At 48.8% G+C, this 22,293-nt stretch overlaps 1 protein-coding gene across 5 annotated transcripts in view; it reads right to left on the bottom strand.

The window, feature by feature from the left end:
• AFAP1 (actin filament associated protein 1) overlaps positions 1-20,408 on the bottom strand; it is an 81,341-nt gene extending 60,933 nt beyond the window's left edge. For 3 of the 5 annotated variants that reach the window (XM_077310704.1, XM_077310703.1, XM_077310705.1), the window contains exons 1-2: positions 20,076-20,408; positions 1,768-1,896 (exon numbers count right to left, since the gene is read on the bottom strand). In XM_077310704.1, coding sequence (XP_077166819.1) covers positions 1,768-1,894 — 127 coding nt within the window. In that variant the 5' untranslated portion in view covers positions 1,895-1,896; positions 20,076-20,408. The remainder of the gene's footprint in view (positions 1-1,767; positions 1,897-20,075) is intronic. The other 2 variants (XM_077310707.1, XM_077310706.1) reach the window with 2 other exon arrangements.
• Positions 20,409-22,293: the final 1,885 nt, after the last annotated feature.

Genomic DNA, 22,293 nt, shown 5'->3' with positions numbered 1-22,293 from the left:
TGAGGTGGCTGGATGGAGTCACTGAAGCAGTCGGTGCGAACTTAAATGGACACTGGGGAATGGTAGAGGACAGGAAGGCCTGGACATGGGGTCCATGGGGTTGCGATGGGTCGGACACAACTTCGCACCTAACAACAACAACAACTCTTTAGAATTGATAGGATTGTGATGGCCAATGGCTAATGCCATAAAACTTATCTATCAGATTCAGAAAACCTTTATTGGCATAGCTCTGATGCAGAACTACATAAGGCGCTATTATTTGGAATAATACCTGTTTGGAAAATACCTGTTTGGAAAACTTACATTTGTTGTTGTATATATGTTGAATTTTCTTGAAGTAGTAGATTTTTTTGCAATTTCCACAATCACAGAAGGCTCCTTCCCACTCAGCATCATCTTCACCAGATTGTCTGTCTGTCTGTCTGTCTGTCTGTCTGTCTGTCTGTCTACTCATGCTTCATAAGGGCCAAACAGAATAATCTTCCTGCTCAAAATACAGCTACAGTTCCCCACACTGCGCCTGGCCAGTTCTTTTCCTTATGGCTGCTAGGAGACATGACGAGAATCAAAAGTCCCGTAAAGCCTGGGCCCAACAAGGACCACTGATCTATATGAACCTATCTGACCCCTGAAGTCACCTTAAGCAGTCCTTTTCTGGGTGCCCTCACCACCTGAGGCTATATCTGCCTTTCTCAACTTTGTTACCGTTGAGACTACCCTGAAACATTCTTCAGGGTTCAAGAAACCCCAGAAGTGGCACAATTCTGCAGAATATGGTTAGGAAACATAGCTGTGTACCCACCCACCGGGGGGCCCTCTTCTTCCCCATCCCCTCCAGGCCCACCACTGGCCATTTTGGGAGGAGCGTCAACATGGTCATATCACCAGATAAATGTTTAACAAATTTAAAAATATATTAGAAATTAATTAACTCCTACTCATTTGGGAGACCCTTCCAGGGGGCCCTCTGGAAAATCCAGGGTTTCACGAAACCGTAGCTGAGAAATCCTGGGCTTGATCAGGGATTCCCAACAGGGGTTCTGGGGAACCCTGGGGTTACACAAGAGCTACCTAGGGGTTACGCAGCCTTCTCTATAAGTTCAGATGGATGCTGACATCACTAGACATCACTGGAGCCCACTGTTCTTGTTGCCTACAAGCCTAGTTTCTTTCTCTGCAAAGGGAAAATGGTAAATGATTGACTGGCTGACTGGCTATCACATCTTACTTCCGTGTCCACTTCTCTGAAAGAGTATGTCACCACTTCTGGGGCTATTTGAAGACTGAAAAATATTTCAGGCATTCCTCCATGGTCAAATGGTTGAAAAAGGCTGGGACTAGATAAAAGCAACCTGAGAAAGTCTCTTTAGAGGTGTGACATCAAAACTGTGGAATTGCATCTTCTGTTCCCCTCCAACATTGTCTTCCATCCTTTCGGATGACATAGCTTCATTGACCCAACTTCCTTCGTATGCGTTTTAAGGGTGTCTACTAGGGTTGGGCGCTTCGGCAGAGCCATGGGCGCGAACGGCTGCTTCGGATGCTGAAGCACCCAACCCTAGTAGACGCTGTTTGTAATTTTTTTAAATTATGTGTTTTAAAGGCTAGTTTTAATATTCATTATAGTGTTTTCTGCCTTGGGGATTCCAAGCACCCAGGAAGACTGAGCAGCCTGAAAGACTTTACAGGAAAGCTGTGCATCATGTTAAGAACATTTCCCTTTTATTCCATGCTGCATGCAAATAATATCCATCACCCACTGACCTTTCGATGATTGTATCCTCAGAAGAATGTTAGTTAAAACTGCCTTTTTCTCCCTGACTGTGGAGGTTAAGTATTCATGGTCCAGAAGTTCAAGAAACAGTTGCAGTTCCACTATTAACTCCTCCATGTCTGAAACAAAACAGTAATTTTTGAATGAATGAATTACATCTAAAAACACACTTCAAAACACACAGCCCAGCCAGAACTATAAGGAAATTGCTTTCACTTATTTGTCAGGTCTGTTGCCTGTTATAGCCATTGGGACCAGAGCGTCTTTTGGGAGCAGGGACTAAGATCAAATGACACATGTTTCCGAGTGGAGAAAGTCCAAGCTTATATGAACAGCGCTTGGATAGACAACTGATATTCTCTGGGCCAAATCTAAGCCAGTTGACCTGACAAGAAAGAAGAAGAGTTGGTTTTTATATCCTGCTTTTCACTGCCCCAAGGAGTCTCAAAGCAGTTTATAATCGCCTTCCCTTCCTCACCCCACAACAGACACCCTGTGAGGTGGATGAGACTGAGAGAGCCCTGATATCACTGCTCGGTCAGAACAGCTTCATCCGTGCTGTGACAATCCCAAGGTCACCCAGCTGGCTGCATGTGGGGGAGTAGGGAATCTGGCTTGCCAGCTTAGAAGCTGCCGCTCTTAACCACAACACCACACTGGAGAGGAAGAGAAGGCGATTGTAAGCTGCTTTGAGACTTCTTCGGGTAGTAAAAAGTAAGGTATAAAAACCAACTCCTGTCAATTGATATTAGCCACATTAACAAAATGAAACCTCCATGTTCAGGAGCTGTACAGCAGCAGCTGAAGCTTGTCTACTGAGCCCTGCCCAGGGACTCTAGAGCAGGGGTAGTCAACCTGTGGTCCTCCAGATGTCCATGGACTACAATTCCCATGAGCCCCTGCCAGCTACTGCTACTGCTGGCAGGGGCTCATGGGAATTGTAGTCCATGGACATCTGGAGGACCACAGGTTGACTACCCCTGCTCTAGAAGACTCTGGCTGGCAACTGATATAGGCAGACGGCTAGCTAGATGGGCCTTTCATCCAGCAGGCCATTTTTATGAGAATGAAGACACGCTTAGCGCAATTATGTATCCTACTGGGAATTTTAAACAAAGCATGAATAAAAATGTTTATTGCCCTTTATACACTTTCAAAATGACCATCTTGGCCATTCGCCCTCAGCCTCATTAGTACACCCTTGCCTGAACCAAAGGGCTCAGCTGGGGACCGCATTCAGAGCCAACCGCCAGTCACCCACTGCGCAAAAAACAAAACAGTCATTAGCAAAAAAGAAAAAGAACATTATTTCAACTTGCCACATGCTTTAGAGACACACGTGAAAATGCATAAGCCTTACGGTGAGAAAAATGCTTGCTGCTTCTATTTCCCTTAAAAAATCCCATACAATTGCTAACCTTTGAAAATCAATAGCAGCCAGACAGCTGCTAATTAATGGATTTAAATGTCTGTTTAGTATGCAGGGTAAATTTTAATGAGAATAACTTCTAATATGGACTGTAAATTTGTATTTTGTACTTGGGTATGATGTTCACAGCCCTGAGCCATTCTGGGAGAGCGGTATACAATTTAACTTATTATTATGATTATTATTTCTAACTTTTAGAGTGATGGTCCAAAATAAACCCAGAGTCCCCCCATAACTAAAAACAATCTAAAAGAATTTGCCATCCCATCTGTCAGTTTGAAATATCTTCTGCCAGATCTTCTCAGGTTCACCTAAACGTAAATGCTATATATCCCACACTTTTCTTCCCTCTTAATTATTTTGGTGTTAGTGTACTTCTGGACAACCTAGTGGAAGCCAGTTAACCATTCCAGGGTGAGGGAGAGGAGGAGGAGGAGGAGAGAGAATTTGCATTCATTCCACCAACTGCCGCCAACATTATCCAGGAAGCCGTGACTGAAAATGGCCACGTTGGGATTTGACACGTCTAGGGACGCAGCTGCCAACCATCTAGAAAACAGCTGCGATAAAGGAACTTGCTTCAAATATCACACGGCAGCCTATTCCACATCCACACACCCTGTGCAAAACAGGTGTGTGGAGAGGTCAACATAGCTCTTGAATTAGCTCACGTCAAACCTCCTGCACCAGCAAGACTGGAGGGCAACCACTCGGTCTTCTGCCTCGATTCCACTTTTTCTTAGGGGCAGCCTTTATGGGAGACTGAATTCCTCCGGGACCATGGGGCATGGGGATTAATCCTTTCCACTTGTACGGTTTCCCCCAAATGCTTTCTTCCCCATTAGGAAAACATGGAACTATCAGGAAGTCCTCTGAGGTAAAGTATACAGCAGTTTTAAAGATAAGATTCAAATGAGTAGCCATGTTGGAAGGAAGCTGATCAGTCCCTCAAATGCAGAGGTAGTCAAACTGCGGCCCTCCAGATGTCCATGGACTACAACTCCCATGAGCCCCTGCCAGCATTCGCTGGCAGGGGCTCATGGGAATTGTAGTCCATGGACATCTGGAGGGCCGCAGCTTGACTACCCCTGTTCAAATGTGTCCCTCAAAAAGAGAATTATCATGAATTCCCATTTACTGTTGCCTGAGAAAAGCAAGGTCTTCCCTTCCTTGGCATCACATATGCTTACTTGATGATAGTACTAGGACTCCACTACCTATTTATCAATAACAGCACCCACTGACCTATTCAAACCTTGTGCCTGTATTCAAGTCCTAGATCATGCGTTCTAACACGAGCTGAACTCAGATGTCAGGTTTTAAGGAAAGGTGAAAATCTGACAAGGAGTTCAGGACCTGCCCCCGAAAGCCAGGTTAGAATTAAAAACAATGTGCACAACCTCATTCCAAAGTTAATGTACTTGCTCGATCTCTGCATAAAGGGGCCAGCCTCCGCGGAGCATGGATATATCCAAATGAAAACAGATAGGGATATTTCTGATGTGATGCTCTATCCCTTGTTCAAGCATCTTCTCCCTAAGCCAGTGGTTCCCAACCTTCCTAATGCTGCAACCCTTTAATACAGTTCCTCATGTTGTGGTGACCCCCAACCATAAAATTATGCAGTTGTTCTTTCACAGAAATTAAACCAAAACTGACTAATGGTGTGAAGAATCCATTGCTCATGATTATATGTAAATGTTTTTTTCCGGGGTTTCTCAATTCAGTTCTGCCTCTTGTCCCACCATGCCGATCTCACTCTTTTTGGCTGTTGTGTGGATGCCCCCCCTAGCCAAGCAGTTTGCTCTGCCACGACCCCTGTGAAAGGGTCATTCAACCTCCAAAGGGTTCCCAACACCCAGGTTGAAAACCACTGTCCTAAGCAGTGGGGAAGGTGGCGAAGTATAAGAATGCAGTATCTGAAGCAAGCTCTCCCTCAAGCTGTGTGCTTATTCAATAAACTTAAGTTTAACAATATTTAGGCTTGCTACTTAACTAGATAATTCTGTTTTGTTCATATTTCTTGACTGTGCTCACACTGCATTAGAGAAGCACGGGCAATCAGTGGATTAGACACATTACCTGAATGTCGAGACCAAGGAAATTCATCATGAGACATTCTTTACAAAAACTGGTAATAGCCCTTGTTCTAAATCAGGGGTAGTCAAACTGCGGCCCTCTAGATGTCCATGGACTACAATTCCCAGGAGCCCCTGCCAGCATTCGCTGGCAGGGGCTCCTGGGAATTGTAGTCCATGGACATCTGGAGGGCCGCTGTTTGACTACCCCTGTAATCTAAATGCTCTAAAAGAGGTCCATTTCACTTCAATCACATACTTCACAAGTGATAACCTTTGGGCTTCCTGCAATTCCCATTTTTATTTTTTGCAATTTACACAGGGGCTCTAAAACAAATACCTTTTGAGACAACAGCAAAAATTCAACAGGTTTCCGTGTTCAAAATGTACAATTTTCATTAGCTAGATTGTTCAGCGGAACACTGAGCAAACACATTTTGCCATTTGTTTAATGTTACTTCTTCTCTGCCGGGGTCTGCTCCAAAGTACACTAATTCTCAACAAACGAAAGACCTCAGATACCGAGAATATTCTGTGGCACTGCACTCAAGGACCACACCTAACCATATTAAGGTTGCCTGTTGTGTGCCAAATGCAGAGGGGTGTAGCAGAGACTGCAACTCTCAGCAGAACATTACATCAGCCGCCAGTTTGCCAGAAGTGATCAAACTGAGCTCTGTCTCCCTGTCCACAAAAAATATTCAGAAGAGGGAATGCCTGTTCTGTTACTGCGGTTAACAAAGCTCTTTTTACATGTTGGGGGGAGGGGGTGTCTTAATGTGCTGAACTCAAGCCACACATGGTTTGGACAAGGTGCTGACCTCCAGGATTTGGGTATGTTTAGGCCAGCCTTTCTCAACTTTTTTGCGGTTGAGAAACCCCTGAAACATTCATCAGGCTTTGAGAAAGCCCAGAAGTGGCACGACTGTGCAGAATATGGTTGGGAAGCAGAGCTGTGGACACACGCACCGGGGGCCCCTCCCCTTCCCACCCACTCCAGGCCCATCAGTGGCCATTTTGGGATCCAGGTGTGGATTGACATGACTATGTACAGTCGTATCACCTGAAAAATTAACAAATTTCAAATCTGTTTCACTTAATATTTCTGGTAAGGTCTTGGAGGAGGAGTGTGTCTCATGGCTAGCACTTAACACCCACTCAGGATGGCTGTCCCACCCCTGAGTGCCTCCTCCAACCAGATTGCCTGTCTGTCCAGCAGCCAGCCAATCGCCTCCCCCCACCCTTGACCACCCCCTCCCCCTTCCACTTCCCTTTGAGGCTTAGAGGCTGCAGATTCCTGCCACGTGACAGCTGCCCCTGCTGGTGAGCTCCCTGTTCAGAGGGCCTCCAGCCTGCAGCTATTCCAGGTCCTGGGGGGGAAGGAGAGGCTGTCCACAGAGTTCTGCCCCCCCATCCCCCAATCTAGCGTCCATTGTATTCCTGAATTCTATTGTATTCCCTAGTGTGTGTATGTATGTATGTATGTATGTATGTATGTGGGTGTGTGTATATATATATGTGTGTATGTATATATATATGTGTGTGTGTATATGTATATGTAAAAAAAAGGTAAAAGGTATCCCCTGTGCAAGCACCGGGTCATGTCTGACCCTTGGGGTGACGCCCTCTAGCGTTTTCATGGCAGACTCATTATGGGGTGGTTTGCCAGTGCCTTCCCCAGTCATGACCGTTTACCCCCCAGCAAGCTGGGTACTCATTTTGCCAACCTCAGAAGGATGGAAGGCTGAGTCGACCTTGAGCCAGCTGCTGGGATCGAACTCCCAGCCTCATGGGCAGAGCTTTCAGACTGCATGTTTGCTGCCTTACTACTCTGCGCCACAAGAGGCTCTTATGTGTATATGTATGTATGTATGTATTTATTTATTTAGATTTCTATACCGCCCATTTCTTTGCAGCTCTGGGCGGTTTACATTGAACATTATACAATACAAATTACACGGAACAATATATAGTGACAACAATATATAACATCAACTTTCAAATAAGACATCAAAACATTGCAAAGCCATGTTATAATATAAATAACAATTAACAGTAACATTGGGGGGTTGGTTCTTTCAGTCTGGGGGTTCAGCAGCTGTTCTCCATCAGTTGGCCTCAAGCAAATGCATGGCGGAGGAGCTCCTTTTTGCAGGCCCTGTGGAACTGTGGAAGTTTGGGCAGGGCTCTGATCTCCTCAGTAAGCTCGTTCCACCAGGGGGGACCGAGAAGGCTCTGGCCCTTGTTGAGGTCCGACGCGCTTCTCTGGGGCCAGGGATCCGCAGCCAGTTGGAGGTGGCAGAGCATAGGACTCTTTTGGGGGTATAGGCAGGAAGGCGGTCTCTCAAATACACTAGATTGATCCGGAATTCAACTGGGAGGCAGCCAAGTTGTTGGACTACCGGCCGGATGTGGGATCTCCACACATATATATATGTGTATATATGTACATATGTATATATATGTATGTGTGTGTATATGTATGTGTGTATGTATGTATGTATGTATGTATGTATATATAAAGGGGCCAGCTACATTTTGAAAAGAAGAGTGAATCCGGACCTCATTTTAGCTGGGCTCAGTGAATTGATTTTTCAAAGAAATTGATTTGACAAACTTTTTCGTATTAAAGATAATTTATTGCACAGCCTGTTCACCATTCCTTTTCTTCGGTTTGTAATCTTAAAACGGGCAACAGGCAATACAAGATCCTGAGCAGCTCCAGATGGCTGCTGTGCAAGGCTCCCTGTGCCTCCGGTCCTCCAAGAGTACGCATGCATAACCATTCAAGCAGAGGCAAATTTCAACTTTTACTACATTTCATTCTCTCTTTTTTCAATTTATGGACTTTTCCAGGGACTCTTGTCTTTTCAAGACTAACAAACAAATGCAAGGCCTACTATCACATAACCACAGCCTCCGATAAATGCACCCACTTCCCTAACCCTCAAAAGAGGAAGGGGGAGAGCGAAAGAAAGGGGTAAATGATGGAAAGAAAAAAATCGAGAAACAATAAAGGGGAAAGGGAGGGAGGTAAGCATGATCCAAGCAGATAAAGTTCTTTATCAATTTTCACAGACCTCTAAAAATTCAGCCCAAAAATTTCATTCCTGGATTCTATCACACTGCATTCCAAATCAACTGTGACCTACATGAGAGTATAATTTTGATTGCTTTTGCTCTTTTTTTAAAGCAGCTGGATAAATATGCCAATTCTTTGGTCTCTAATGGATCCGAATCATGTTTTAAAAATGCAGTTGTAGCCATAATCAATCCCATAAATCGTTCCAAAAGCCTCAGAAAGAAAGCCAAGCCATTATAAAAAGCGCCGCACACTACACATGTGATAAATCCTCAAAGACACCCATCCCACAAATCCATCAGTGGCACCAAGCAGGCATGATTATGTAAGAACATAAGCAGGAGTCCAACTGGATTAGATCAGTGGTCCATTTAGATGAGCCGTTTTGCGCTGTGGCCTGGAGGGTCATGCACGCAGGGCATAGAGGCCAACGCCCTATTCTGATGCTCCCTCCCGCCGATGCATTTGCTGCCTCTGTAGATGGACGCTCCTTACAGCCACCGTGGCTAGTGGCCACTGATGGGCCTGTCCTCCATGGGTCTGCCTGACCCTGTTTCACAATCACCTGTGACCTCGCTATCTCCACCAGCAATTAATCCTACAGTTTAATTACTTGCTGAGTAAAGAATTTTACATGCGTTGCCAGCTTTCCAGGGATGATAACGCTAAGGCAGGGGTAGTCAAACTGTGGCCCTCCAGATGTCCATGGACTACAATTTCCAGGAGCCCCTGCCAGCGAATGCTGGCAGGGGCTCCTGGGAATTGTAGTCCATGGACATCTGGAGGGCCGCAGTTTGACTACCCCTGCGCTAAGGTGACCAGATTTCAAGATTGGAAAAGAGGGACACCACTGACCGGAGGTGTTGCCAACCTCCAGGCGTGGCCTGGAGGTCTGGAATCACCTCAGGCCTGCACAGCTTGGAGACCGGGGGGGGGGGGGGTTTCTGATTAAAAGTTTGGTCTGTATTTCTTGTATTGTCTTCAACTGCCTTTTAAAGACCATCTCTCCGGTCTGAGAGCTCTCTTTTACACTCCTGGATTTCATTTAGTATTTATTTAGACTGTTGATTAAGCAACCCTTGTGTAGATGCTTTTAGTTCTCTGCTTTGATTTTCTAGCAGCCTAGCTATTTGTGTCAGGTCCAGAGATCTCTTCTCCTCTGAATCTTCTATCTCTATCTCTGCCTCAATTTCTTTCTCCTTTTTACCCTTCTCCTTAATTATGGGTAGGACAGGTTTGATAGGGGCATAATTAATTTGGAATTTGTTATGTATGTATTTAAATTAATTAGGGGTCAGATCAGAATGGGTAAGGGAGCAATCAGTTAGTGGTGAATGAATTGATTAGGGAATGTTGTGGGTTGATAAGGGTTTGTGGGTGTTGTTGTGGGATGGTAAGGGTTTTCTTTTGTGGGTTGTTATTGTTATTGTCCAAATCTTTATCCTCCTCCCTCTATTTATTTTTTCCTCCCCTCCTTTTCTGTCTGTGCATACAATCAATGAATTCCTGCCTGATTTCCTTCCTGATTTTCCCTCCCTCTTCAGTTATTGTCCTCATCCATGTCTTTATCCTACTCACTCCTTTATTATGTTTTCCTTTATTCCCCCTCCTTTTTTCTAGTTATATTCCCTCCTTTTGTTATATTCCCTCATATTTTTTCCCCTGTGCACCAATGGTAATGCCTATTAGGTCATACTTTCCTTCCTCTATTTAGACTCTAGTTCTTACATTAGTCTAGATTAGTGGTTCTCGACCTAGGGGTCGCCTGGCCCCCCTGTCGGGGTCCCCTGGCGGTGACTGGGAGTGGGCAGGCAGCGGTGGCGATGGGCAATGGCGGGGCAGAAGTGGCAGGCGGCAACGGCAGCAATTTCAATGGCCACCTCCATGCTGCCTGCCTGTTGTGCACATGCGAGCACTGCCTGTGTCTGCATACTGCCTCCATGCATGCCCACACCGCTGCAACCCCACCGAAGTTGCAACCCCACCGCCGCCGCAGTTGGGGGACGCGGCATGGGAGCGGTTGAGAACCGCTGATCTAGAATAATGTAATCCTTGATTTGTGTGCTCCAGGGTTTTAGTTTTTGAACTTACCTATAAGTTAATGGTCCCCTGCATATGTGCCATTCCCTGGTAAATCTGCAGTGTTTCCATCTACAGTTCTTGTCACCAAACTAGGTTTTGAATTTACGTCTCGCTCCCCCATTGGATTTTGTTTAAAGCCCTCCTCACCAGGTCTGCAAAGCTCTTTGCAAACACATTTTTCCTACCCTTGTGAGGTGCAAACCATCTCCTGAGAGAAGGGCCCCATCATGACAGCGTAGGCCATGGTCCAAACATCCAAACCTTTCCCGATGACATCAATGATGTAGCCAGTCATTTATCTGTATTATTTTTCTTTCTCTTCCTAAGCCTCGGCCACTTACAGGGAGAACTGACAAAAACACAATCTGCACTCCCAGGTCCTTCACCTTTTTTACCAGAGCCACATAATCTCTTCTAATATATACCACACTGCACTGGGCAGTATCATTTGTACCCAAATGAATAAGCAGGCAGGGATAATGGTCCATGGGCTTCACCAGCCTTTCTGCGACATCAGGTAGACAACAGACGACAAGACCAGTCAACACACTTTGGCCAAGAGATGAATATGTGTAGGGCAGTGGTGGGTTGCAGGAGGAGGAAGAATAGGCTGTGTTTGCCATTGCATAATGTGTGAAATGGCCAGGGAACAAAATCTGTTGCTCAGCAATACTATGCATTATGAATGTTAACAATACACGCCAACACAGAATATACCCTGGTTCAGCATTAACTGAAGTAAGATGTTTGGAAAAGGAGGAAAGGAGATGCAGTTACTTTCCAAAGTGGGTCCCACTTCAAGAAGTTTAAGAAATAATGTCCCTGGGCAATGCTGCTGGGCTGCTTTAGATGAGTAAGCACCACAGACTTGACATATGATGGTTGGCCATCCTGACTCTCCCCCAGAAACATTAGCCAGCTGCCTGGAAGTAGTGACAAGAATGGCTCAAGCAGTTTCCTCTGAAGCTCAACCCTGCAAAGATGGAGGTCCTCTGGCTGGGCAGGAAGGGTCCAAGCAAGGAAGTGTGCCTACCCAACCTGGACAGAGTGTTGCTATCAGTGGCTCAGTCTGCCAGGAACTTAGGTGTAGTTTTAGATGCCTCCCTCTCTATGGAGGCTCAGGTCACCCAAGTAGCATGGCTGGCATTCTACCACCTTCGCCAAGCCAAACTACTAGCTCCCTACTCGACCGCAGAACACCTACCCACAGTGATCCACACAACTGTCACCTCTAGACTAGCCTTCTATAACTTACTCTACGCAGGGCTGCCCTTAACTTTGATCCGGAAACTGCAAGTGGTCCAGAACGCTGCAGCCAGGGTCCTCACAGCAACACCATGGGAGTTCCACATTCAGCCCATCCTTCCTCAACTGCACTGGCTTCCAGTCGAATTCCGGATCAGGCTTAAGGCTTTAAAGCCACCCACAGTCTGGGCTCCTTTGTACCTGAGGCTCTTTGTACCTTTATGCCTCTCTGCTTAAAGAACCTTACGCTCTGCTACTACCAACTGCCTGCTGATCCCTGGCTCCAAGGAAGCCAGCTTGACCTCAACCGGGGCCAGAGCTTTATCCATCCTGGCCCCCACCTGGTGGAACGAGCTTCCGGAAGAGATCAGAGCCCTAGTGGAGCTTAAACATTTCCGCAGGGGCTGCTAAAGGTAGCTCTTCTGCCAGGCGTTTGGTTGAGGTCAACCTGAATTCAATCACCTTCCATTGGCCCCTGGGCCCTCTCCCACAAACCCACAACAAACATCTATCAGCCCGGAATTTATCACACCTTCCTTCCAGAAAGCACCATAGAAACCTCTCTTGGGGAGCTAAATGGTCTGTTGTAATTGCATTTGTTCAAAAGGTTTTCACCATGCAGGTTGCAAGGGACTCAAGTAACGCAAGAACAAAATAGCATGTGCATGAGGTCAGAGGGAAAGAGCCCCACCTCCAGGCAATATTCTGCCAAACAGAACTGGGTGGAACGGCTGTGGGGCGGCTTCTTCTCTCCTGGGCCAGATGGCAGCATCCTCAGGCTGGTCTCCTGGGGCAGTTGATGCAAGACTCTGACTTTAAAAGCTGATATCAGCAAGCACATGGTTTGCTAGGGCTCATTCTCCTAACCGTCTGCAACACTTCCTTAAAGCCCTTTTGCCTTTCATAGATTCCTTGATGGTGCTCATCAACCACTTAGGTATCCTCTAGAGCAGGGGTAGCATGTACTGGCAGGGGCTCATGGGAATTGTAGTCCATGCACATCTAGAGGGCCACAGGTTGCCTACCCCTGCTCTAGAGCAGTGGTTCTCAACGTACCTCATCAGGATCCCCCTTTGGATTGCTGAAGCTGCCGTGACGGCACCATAACGCAACAGCTGTGGCACGGTGGCCTTGGCGACCCAAAGGGGGTCATAGGGTTGCATGCTCCAGCACGCTGACGATCACGAGAGCCCAAGACGACCAGCACCGAAGAGGGGCGATGGTGCTGGTGGTGTACCAGCCATCACCTGCACACAGGTACTGAGCTCTGCGCCTGCTTGCTGGCGCTGACTTGTGTGCTGCCATCAATGGCTCCCCTCCCCTCCACTGGCCTCTTCAGCTTCTGTGATCAGCGTTCTGTGTGGCCACGCACAACCCTCGTGCAGCAGCAGCTCGGGCAGCGCTGACCCCTGGGGAAAGGGTTGATTGACCCCTGCTAGGGGTCGTGACCCCAGGTTGAGAACTGCTGCTCTAAAGTTTTATGCATGCATTTACTAACCTGTGCGTGTCACACACTGCAGCAGAGCTTCTATGATACCATTCAATTTAATTTTAACTACTAGCCCCGCAAAAGAAGTTTCTTCTTTTGAAGTTAATGGAACCATGCTGAATTATCTGAGAGACTTTTCACTACTATATATGCCGAACGTGACAGCCTTGTCATCAACGTCATACAAGTCTTACAAGTCTTGTACTCCGCTTGCCACACAGATCCACGGAGTCTGTTCCAAGGCACAGCGAAGTATTTCACTGAAAATTTATCTTGCTTTAGCAGAAGCTAGCACTACAGGAGGTTAATAGAAAGCAATAATAACTGTTTTATTTTCATAGCCCACATTATTGTACATATTAAAAACTAACAACATTTGCGTCACGGTAGGAGCAGTCATGAGTTGTGGCTCACTTCTGCAGATTCCTGAAGACCTGAACAACGGAGCAGTGAGTGACTCACAAAAAATCCTCCCCTGCCACACATTTTGTCAGTCTTGAGGGTCCTGCTGGGCCCTTGTTTTCTTCTTCTGCTACAGACAGAGTGGCCCATCTTGAAGTAGTGAGCAATGACTCACAAAGGCCCAGCTACAAATTTGTGTTAGTCTTGAAGGTACTCCTGCTTTTTTCTGCTGCTACAGACAAACCCAGCTACCCATCTTGATCTATCTCAACAGGAGGGTAGTTCATCAATCATTGTTATAACAGCTCCTGTGGCAATACTCATTTTTGATAAAATCCCTTGAGTTACCCCAAACTAGGAGACAGAAGTGAAGGTTATATACTCAATATATAATAGTCCAAAAGAACAGAGACAGGGGCTGATAAATATTCTGGGCCCCTGATGTTACTGACATCAAACTAAATATGGAGGAATCCAAAACAGCAACAAAAACAAAAACATGAATTTATTCCTCCTGATGGATATAGATATAAAATTTCTGGAAAGCTGCATAACAAAAAAAACTTTTCATAATAAGAAACAGAAATTGAGGGAAACTGAAATATTTGCAATATCTTCTTATCAAGCCTACTTTATCAACATAAAATACATCATGAACAGCATAGCTGGCATATAAAACTGAAGTGTTTGGCACATTTATGGAACTCAGAAGGATAAATGGCTTAATTTTCTAAAGCAAAATTGCAGGTATTACCAATACTTGAGCAAGAGAGACTTTAGCACATATATCTTAGATATTGCCATCAGTGAGACAGGGAGAACGTTAAAAACGTAAATGAAAAAATATAAGCAAAACCTACCCTGGGAGGAAGGCTAGGCTGAAATAGTGTGGCTGGGCCCAAGATCAACCAGCAAGTTTCTACTCAGAGTAGAGATTTAAACCCAAGTCGTCAAGATCCTAGACACTACACCAGGGGTAGTCAAACTGCGGCCCTCCAGATGTCCATGGACTACAATTCCCAGGAGCCCCTGCCACGGCTCTTAACCAGGACACCATCCTGGATCAGTTAGTTCACCTGGAGAAAACGGCCACTTGGGAAGGTGCACTCTATGGCTTTGCCCCTCCCCAAACTCTGCCCCCAGACTCCACTTTCCTCCCAAATCTCTAGGACTCAGGGGTAGTCAAACTGCGGCCCTCCAGATGTCCATGGACTACAATTCCCAGGAGCCCCCTGCCAGCATTCGCAGGAATTGTAGTCCATGGACATCTGGAGGGCCGCAGTTTGACTACCCCTGCACTACACGATACATCAAGATCCTAGACACTGTGCTGCAGACCTGCACATGTCTTCAGTGTTGGAAATGTCATACATCTAATTCTGAACTTGGACCTCGGCAAACAGATAATTAAATCCATCCATTGGAGACAGGTACGTACTAGGGAGGTGCTTGTGCAAACCTTGTCAGCCCTCCAGGTTTGAACCAAAAACCCTCCCCCTAAAAATGGGGGGGGGAGAGAGTAAAAACTTTACTATAGTGGGAAAACAGCCACTGTTTCGAGGATGGCAGAGGAGAAGGCGTGGGAGACATCCCTACACACACTTTACCACATGAGTTGAGGACCAGGGGAGGAAGCGGAGTTACTGCAAGTAGCCAATAAGATGTAAAAAAGGAGCAGCTGCCACCCCTACAACAGCGGCAAGCAAGCAAATGGGGAGGGGGAAGTAAGAGTTGCTTGGCCATGACATCAAGGTGAGCACATGCCCGAGCACGGAGGGGGACCCAAAGCAGCCGTTGCTGCCACGGCCAGGTGAGGGGGCGGAATCCCCCACCCTGTCTAATACTGTAGACCAGGGGTAGTCAAACTGCGGCCCTCCAGATGTCCATGGACTACAATTCCCAGGAGCCCCTGCCAGCAAACGCTGGCAGGGACTCCTGGGAATTGTAGTCCACGGACATCTGGAGGGCCGCAGTTTGACTACCCCTGCTGTAGACTGTAGAAGAAAAGTTGGTTCTTAGATGCCGCTTTCCCCTGATGGAGTCTCACAGTCACCTTCCCTTTCCTCTCCCCACAACAGACACCCTGTGAGGGAGGGGAGGCTGAGAGAGCTCTGATATTACTGCTCTTCCAGAACAGCTTTATCCATATTGTGGCCAGCCCACGGTCACCCAGCTGGCTGCATGTGGAGGAGCGGGAAATCAAACCCTGCTCACCAGATTAGAAGCTGCCACTATTTACTACTACACTATGCTCAAAGCAGCCTACAATCGCCTTCTCTTCCTCTCCCCACAAAAGACACCTTGCGATGTAGGTGAGGTTGAGAGAGCTCTGACAGGACTACTCTGGGAGAACAGCATTATCGGTGCTGTGAGGAGCCCAAGGTCACCCAGCTGGCTGCATGTTGAGGAGTGGGGAATCAAACCCGGCTCGCTAAGCTGGTTTTTCATATCACACATTTTAATTGCGCAAAACCTTGTTTTGGAAAACATTTTCACTCATTCCTAAAGTAAAAAAAAAAAAACAATGACAGTTTTCCCACAGCTCCCCAAATGTTGCTTGGGAAAAGATTGGGGGGGTGGAGGAGAATGTCACTTCTAGTAACTAAACTAGTGATTAAAGTTGACCACATATTCCTATTTTAACCAGGACTGTTAGGGATATAAAGAGTTTTATGACCAACAGCCTCTTAATATAAGGGCAACCATTTTCAATTAGGTCAGCTGTTGTTTATGAAGCATGTGTTAAGTCAATACAGCGAAAAAAATCTTAGTTTAATTGAAGATGCAGCTGTAATCCTCCTCCTCAAATCCAAGCAGATGTTCAAGTTCAAGCCCAGGTCAAATCTAGGCCCAACCAAACTTGAAATAAATTAAGAGATTTTGCATTACAGCCTCAGAACACAAGAAGCTGCCTTGCTCTAAATCAGTCAGCACTGCAGACTCAGACTGGCAACAGCTCTCTCTTGCACTTCAGATGCCACCTCATCTCTTTTTAACTGGAGATGTCAAGGATCGAACCTGGGACCTTTCGTATTCCAAGCTGGGCTGGGATACAATGATAAGACTCTATTAGAGGGCACATTGCCTGCCAGAGGATAACAACAGTTCCCAGACCTCTCTGTTAAGAACTCTTGCCACTCACAAGCATACAAGAAGTACTTGGAGAAAAACAAGAAACATTACTGCTGGCCACCTATGAAGCTAGATGGCTTATATGAAATCAGACCATCAAGGTCAGTATTTCCTAAGACTGACTCTCCAGGGTCTCAGGCCGAGGTCTTTCATATCACCTCCTACCTCAACCTTTTAACTGGAAGCGTCAGGGATTGAACCTGGAACCTGCCGCATGCAAAGCAGAGGCTCTTCCACTCACCCCCCAAATGTCAGGAAAAGGACTAGGGCTGTTCCTTTCACACCTATCTTCCCCTAACAATTCCTTGCTTTGCCTTTTCTTCCCCGTCTTTCAGCAGCTTCTTATAATTGAGGGACAGAAGCAATCGTATCACACATCTTTCCTGGAAGGAAGAGAAATGGAGGATACCAAAAAGCTACTGAGACCAACCTTGTCTGACGGGACCCATCTGATATCTCTGGCAACTGCCAAGAAGTCAGGACATCACCACTACCGTTGCCAAAAATCTGTCCCAACTTCTCTTGCTTCTTACTGGTTGAAACAGTGCGGCGCTGGCTGTGTTGGCCTGGAACAGCCGTTTCAGACGCCACCGCACACAACCCTAGTGGCAAGCCCCTAGTTGTGAATGCAAGCCCCTCCTTTCAGGGTCCAGTAAGCCACAAGCATGGGACAGCCCAGATAAGTCCGATCTTGTCAGATCATGGCCGCTAAGCAGGGTCAGCCCTGGCTATCATTTGGAAGTTCAGGGTCGCTATGCAGAGGAAGGCGACAGCAAATCACCTCTGGACATCTCATGATGGCCAAACAAAGTGCTATCCCAGGGGTCCTCGCTCTGTCACACACGTGTTGCCAGACCATCAACCAGAAACGCCACATTCCCTTCCACCTCGGGCATGAGGCCTACTCTTCAAGGAGGCTATCTATCCACTTACACCAGGCTTTCCCAACCAGTATTTCATGAAACCCTGCGGTTTCTGGACAACCCTGGAAGGATTTCCCGAATGGATGGGAGTTAATATTTTTTTAATTTGTTAAACATTTGTTGGGTGATATGAGCATATATGGTCGTGTTGCCCCACCTTCCCCTCACAAAATGGCCAATGAGGGGCCTGGAGGGGGTGGGAAGGGGAGGGGCCTCAGGTGGGTGTGTCCACAGCTCTGCTTCCCAACCATATTCTGCATGATCTGGGGTTTCTGGAAGCCTGAAGAACGTTCCAGGGGGTTTTCAATGGTAAAAAAGCTGCGAAAGGCTGGCTTACACGTTCACTGAACAGCAACCACTTCATGGTGGGAATCGCCCAGTCGCAAGCCGTAGCTTGGACAGTTTTCCTGAAATATCGGAGAAGCGCCTCATTGGAGAACAGTGGTCAGAAGAGCCACAAATGACATGTCAAAGGGCCACACAGGTTCCCACTCACTACCATCTGCCTCACATAATTGAGAATACTCAGAATTCAAGTACACTCTTACATTTTAAGGGTGGGGACAGACTAAAGGAAACTTCAGAAGGTTTGTAAAAAAAAGATTTAAAAGTAATTATATTTTATATATGCTCAGAAAACAAAAGTCATTTCAGTTCCCAACATGTTGGGAGAACGAGGAATCCAAAAGCTAATAATTTTGAAATAAAAATATCATAACATATAATTTTTCAAAGAATTGCTCAAGCATCTGACTATCCAATTTGGTGCTGTCGTTCAAGAGGTGTTTCCTTTTGGAAAGAGCCAATATTAATAAAATCACAGGACAAAATCTTCTGGTCATTTTATTAGCATATATTTAAGATGATACGAAGAAGGAAAATGGAGACTTATCTAGTAACTGCAGAAGGAATAAAGGGAGCATCCAAGTGGAGGGCAGGGGCTTCCTTTGCTCAAGCATCACTAAGAGCACAACAAACATAGAGTCCAGCAGCACCTTTAAGACCAACAAAGATTTATTCAAGCTGTGAGCTTCCGAGTGTGTGCATGCTCTGGAAAGCTCACATCAAAATAAACCTTTGTTGGTCTTAAAGGTGCTATTAGACTCTAAATTTGTTGTGCTACTTTAGAACAACACAGCTACCCACTTAAATCTATCACCAAGAGTAGTTGGCCATTACTGATTGTCAAACTGACACATCCATCCAGCATGGTTTATAATAACTCTAATAACTGAAGATATACCCAAAATCTACTCATAGCTTCAGGCGGTAGCGGTGTTGATTTGCAGTGGAACAGTTGAGTCTGACAAAGGGAACACTAACTCTTGAAAAATTCCACTCAAACAATTCATACCTAGGTTATGTGGAAGATATAACCTCTGCGTGATGCAGGTTATTGTTGTGTTTTTGATTTAAAAAAAACAAAACACCCTAAAATACTTCCTTTAAAGAGAAGAGTTGTCACCAGGACCCCCAACATTTGTCCTTTTCCCCCCAAACCTTGACATGGTTTCGTCCCCTGACCTACCCCGTCCATGTCACACACACACACACACAGAGCAGGCCGTCTTTGCAGAAGGCAACCGAGGTGGCACTGCTTTCTGCTCGGTCCCATCCCACCCACGTTGGGTCATGCACTTCCAGTGTGCTCCAGCAATCCTTTGCAGACGCATTTCCCTGCGCGAAACAGAGACAGGGACTTGCAGAGAGTTGCCGAAGGGCAAGGAAAGTGCCGCAGAAGGAGTCCCCGAGCCACTTAAGGGCCAACCAGACTCCCAGGTGGGGGGGTTGAAGGAGCTCTTGGCGCTCCGACCGAAGCGGCTTCTCCGCTGGTCCTCGCGGTGCCCCTGGACTCTCGGGACGGCCTCCGCCTCCGCCTCCCACCCGCAGACGTGCGATGCCGGTCATTGTCCCCGCAGGCGCTTGGCTGACGGCCCTTCCGACACCCGCCGCCGCCTTCCCGTCGCCGCGGCGGGGGCGACCGTGGCCAGCGCGGCGGGCTTGTCGGGAAGCGAGGCCGCCCAGTGCCCACGCGCGACGGGACCGGGAGGGCCGCCCCGCCGCCAGGCTCAGCCCCGCTTGCGAGGAACTTCGGCCGGGTCCCCGGAGCGGCCGAGCCCACCAGGCTCCGCGCAAGAGGCGCTCCAGCCGGCGAAGGCGAAGGCGCCGCGGAGGGGGCAGGCGCCGGCCGCCGCCGAGGCTCTTAGCGGGCGCCGAGCGCGCTCCCTGGGCCTCGCCTCGCCGGCTCTGCGCCCCGGAGGGAGGGAGGGACTGGCGGCCGGCCGCGCCTCTCCGCCCGTGGGCAGCGCGCAAAGGGACCGGCCGGCGGGCTCCTCGCCGCCTTTTGTCTGCCGCTCGGGCGCCTGCCTGCTGCGCCCCGGGGCACGGGAAGGGGCGCGCGATGGTCGGTCGGTCGGTGGTCCGCCCAGCCCTTACCTGGCTCCGCGGCGTCCCCAGCCGCTCCGTCCCGGGGTCCCGAGGAGGGGAAGGAGCCGCCTCTCCGCGCCGGGCAGCGGGGCCAAAGCAGCCCCCCTCGCCCCGAGTGGCGGCCGCGCGAGCCAATGGGCAAGCCCAGAGGAGCGGCGAGGGCGGGTCTGGGAGAACAAAGGAGGGAGGGGGCAGCCCCCGAGGAGGGCGACGGGGAGGGGAGGAGGGGGGCTGCGCGGTGCTCCCCTGCCCTGCCCGCCCAGCGCCCGGGGGAAGAGGCGCCGGGCGCGCCCCGGAGACGCCAGCAAGGAGCGGCCACAGCGGGAGCTCCCCGTCCCGGGCGGAGGAGGCGGCCGCCCTGCCCGCCGCGTGGTGATGCGGGGGCGTCGGGCGCGCCCTTGGCGATGAGGCGAGCTCCGCCTGCGGCGCCGGGGATCTGTGGCCCTGCGAGCGCCGCTATGGGAGGGCGCGGGGGGCTCCAGCCGGGGAAGGAAGCCGGGGCCGATCGCAGGCACGTCGGGTCCGGCCGCCACGGATTGGGAAGCGCCTCGTGCCGCTGGGCATGCCCGCCTGGCCCCTGGCCCTGGGCTGCGAGAGGCCGACGCCGCCTAGTCCCACCGGGAAGGGCGCGCTCTTCTGCCCTGCGGAGCCGGGCCCTCTCGGAAGGCCGCCGGGGGAGTTTGGCCGAGGAAGGCGGGCGCGGGCAGTCTGCCTCTACGCGTGTCTTGCCGGGAACCCCACTGCGTGGCCGTTTCGCACACGTGAAATAACGCGCGTTCTCGCCGCTTTGCAACCGGGGCTCCTTGCCGTGGCCGGAGCAGATGGGAACCAGGCTTTCTTTCCATGGCAACTACTCTGTTTAGGAGGACACGGCCAATCTTCAGCCTCCTTCCCCATGTTTATCTCCACAGCTGGTCTAAAAATTAATTACATTTTGATACCTTCCCCCCCCCCTTGCGGCTCAGGACGTTTACAACAGAGCCCTATATGCGTGCTCCATTTGTTTGTTTTCGTGGCAAACCTTGAAGAAAAAGAAGAGTTGGTTCTTACATGCCACTATACCTAAGGAGTCTCAAAGCGGCTTACATTCGCCTTCCCTTTCCTCTCCCCACAACAGACACCCTGTGAGGAAAGTGAGGCTGAGAGAGAAGAAGAGTTGGTTCTTATGTGCCGCTTTTCTCTAACCGAAGGAGTCTCAAAGTGGCTTCCAGTTGCCTTCCCTTTCCTCTCCCCACAACAGACACCCTGTGAGGGAGGGGAGACTGAGAGAGCCCTGAGATTACTGAAGAAGAAGAAGAGTTGGTTCTTATATGCCACTTTTCTCTACCTAAACGAGGCTTAAAGCGGCTTCCAATCGCCTTCCCTTTCCTCTCCCCACAACAGACACCCTGTGGGGTGGGTGAGGCTGAGAGATCCCTGATATTACTGCTCGGTCAGAACAGCTTTATTGTTGCTGTGGCCAGCCCAAGGTCACCCCGCTGGCTGCAAGTGGGAGAGCAGGAAATCAAACCTGGCTCACCATATTAGAAGTCTGCATTCCTCACCACTACGCCAAGCTGGCTCTTAGTCAATGGCTTGAAGTATTTAGTGTACGGAACGATTTATTTATTATGTATTTATTTATGTATTACATTTATATTCTGCCTCTCCCAGCACAGCATACATATGATTACAAGAAATGCAACAGGTGCTATGCCACCCCCCTTGACCCTGGCAGCCCAGCCCAGCCCTGGCCTCGAGATTCATTGGCAGGCCTGGGGTGAGGAGGCACTAGTGGCCCCTCGCCCCCCACCTGCTGCTGATGCCAAAAGCGCTGCTGATGGCCACACAGGGTGCAGCGGGGCTTTTGTGGGGGGAGTCGGCAGTGGGCATCATGTGCCCCCCACACCCTCAAAAGGGAGAGCAGGCTAGGGTGGTGCTTTGGGGGGTGGGAGCAGGAGTCAACAGTGGGCAGCACGTTTCCACCCCCAGAAGCCCCACAAAGGCAGTGGCAGGGCTTCGGGGAGCAGGGGCACAAGTGGGCAGCAGCCTGTGCATTCACCCCCAGAAGGCTCACCAGTGGATGGTGGGGGTAGGAGTTGGTGACGGGCTGCATGTTATTACCCCCCCCCCCAACACCAGAAGGGCTACTGATGGCTATGCAGGCTGCAGCCAGGCTTTTGGAGGTGGGGGTGGGGGTCTTCGGCCTGTTGTGCGTCCCCGTCCCCAAAAGGCCTGCTGACATCTG

The sequence above is a fragment of the Paroedura picta genome, chromosome 14 (genome assembly GCF_049243985.1).
Source record: "Paroedura picta isolate Pp20150507F chromosome 14, Ppicta_v3.0, whole genome shotgun sequence".
NCBI classification, from domain to species: domain Eukaryota; kingdom Metazoa; phylum Chordata; class Lepidosauria; order Squamata; family Gekkonidae; genus Paroedura; species Paroedura picta.
Note: the sequence above shows the minus strand (reverse complement) of the source record. Positions and strands in the feature narration are given on the sequence as shown.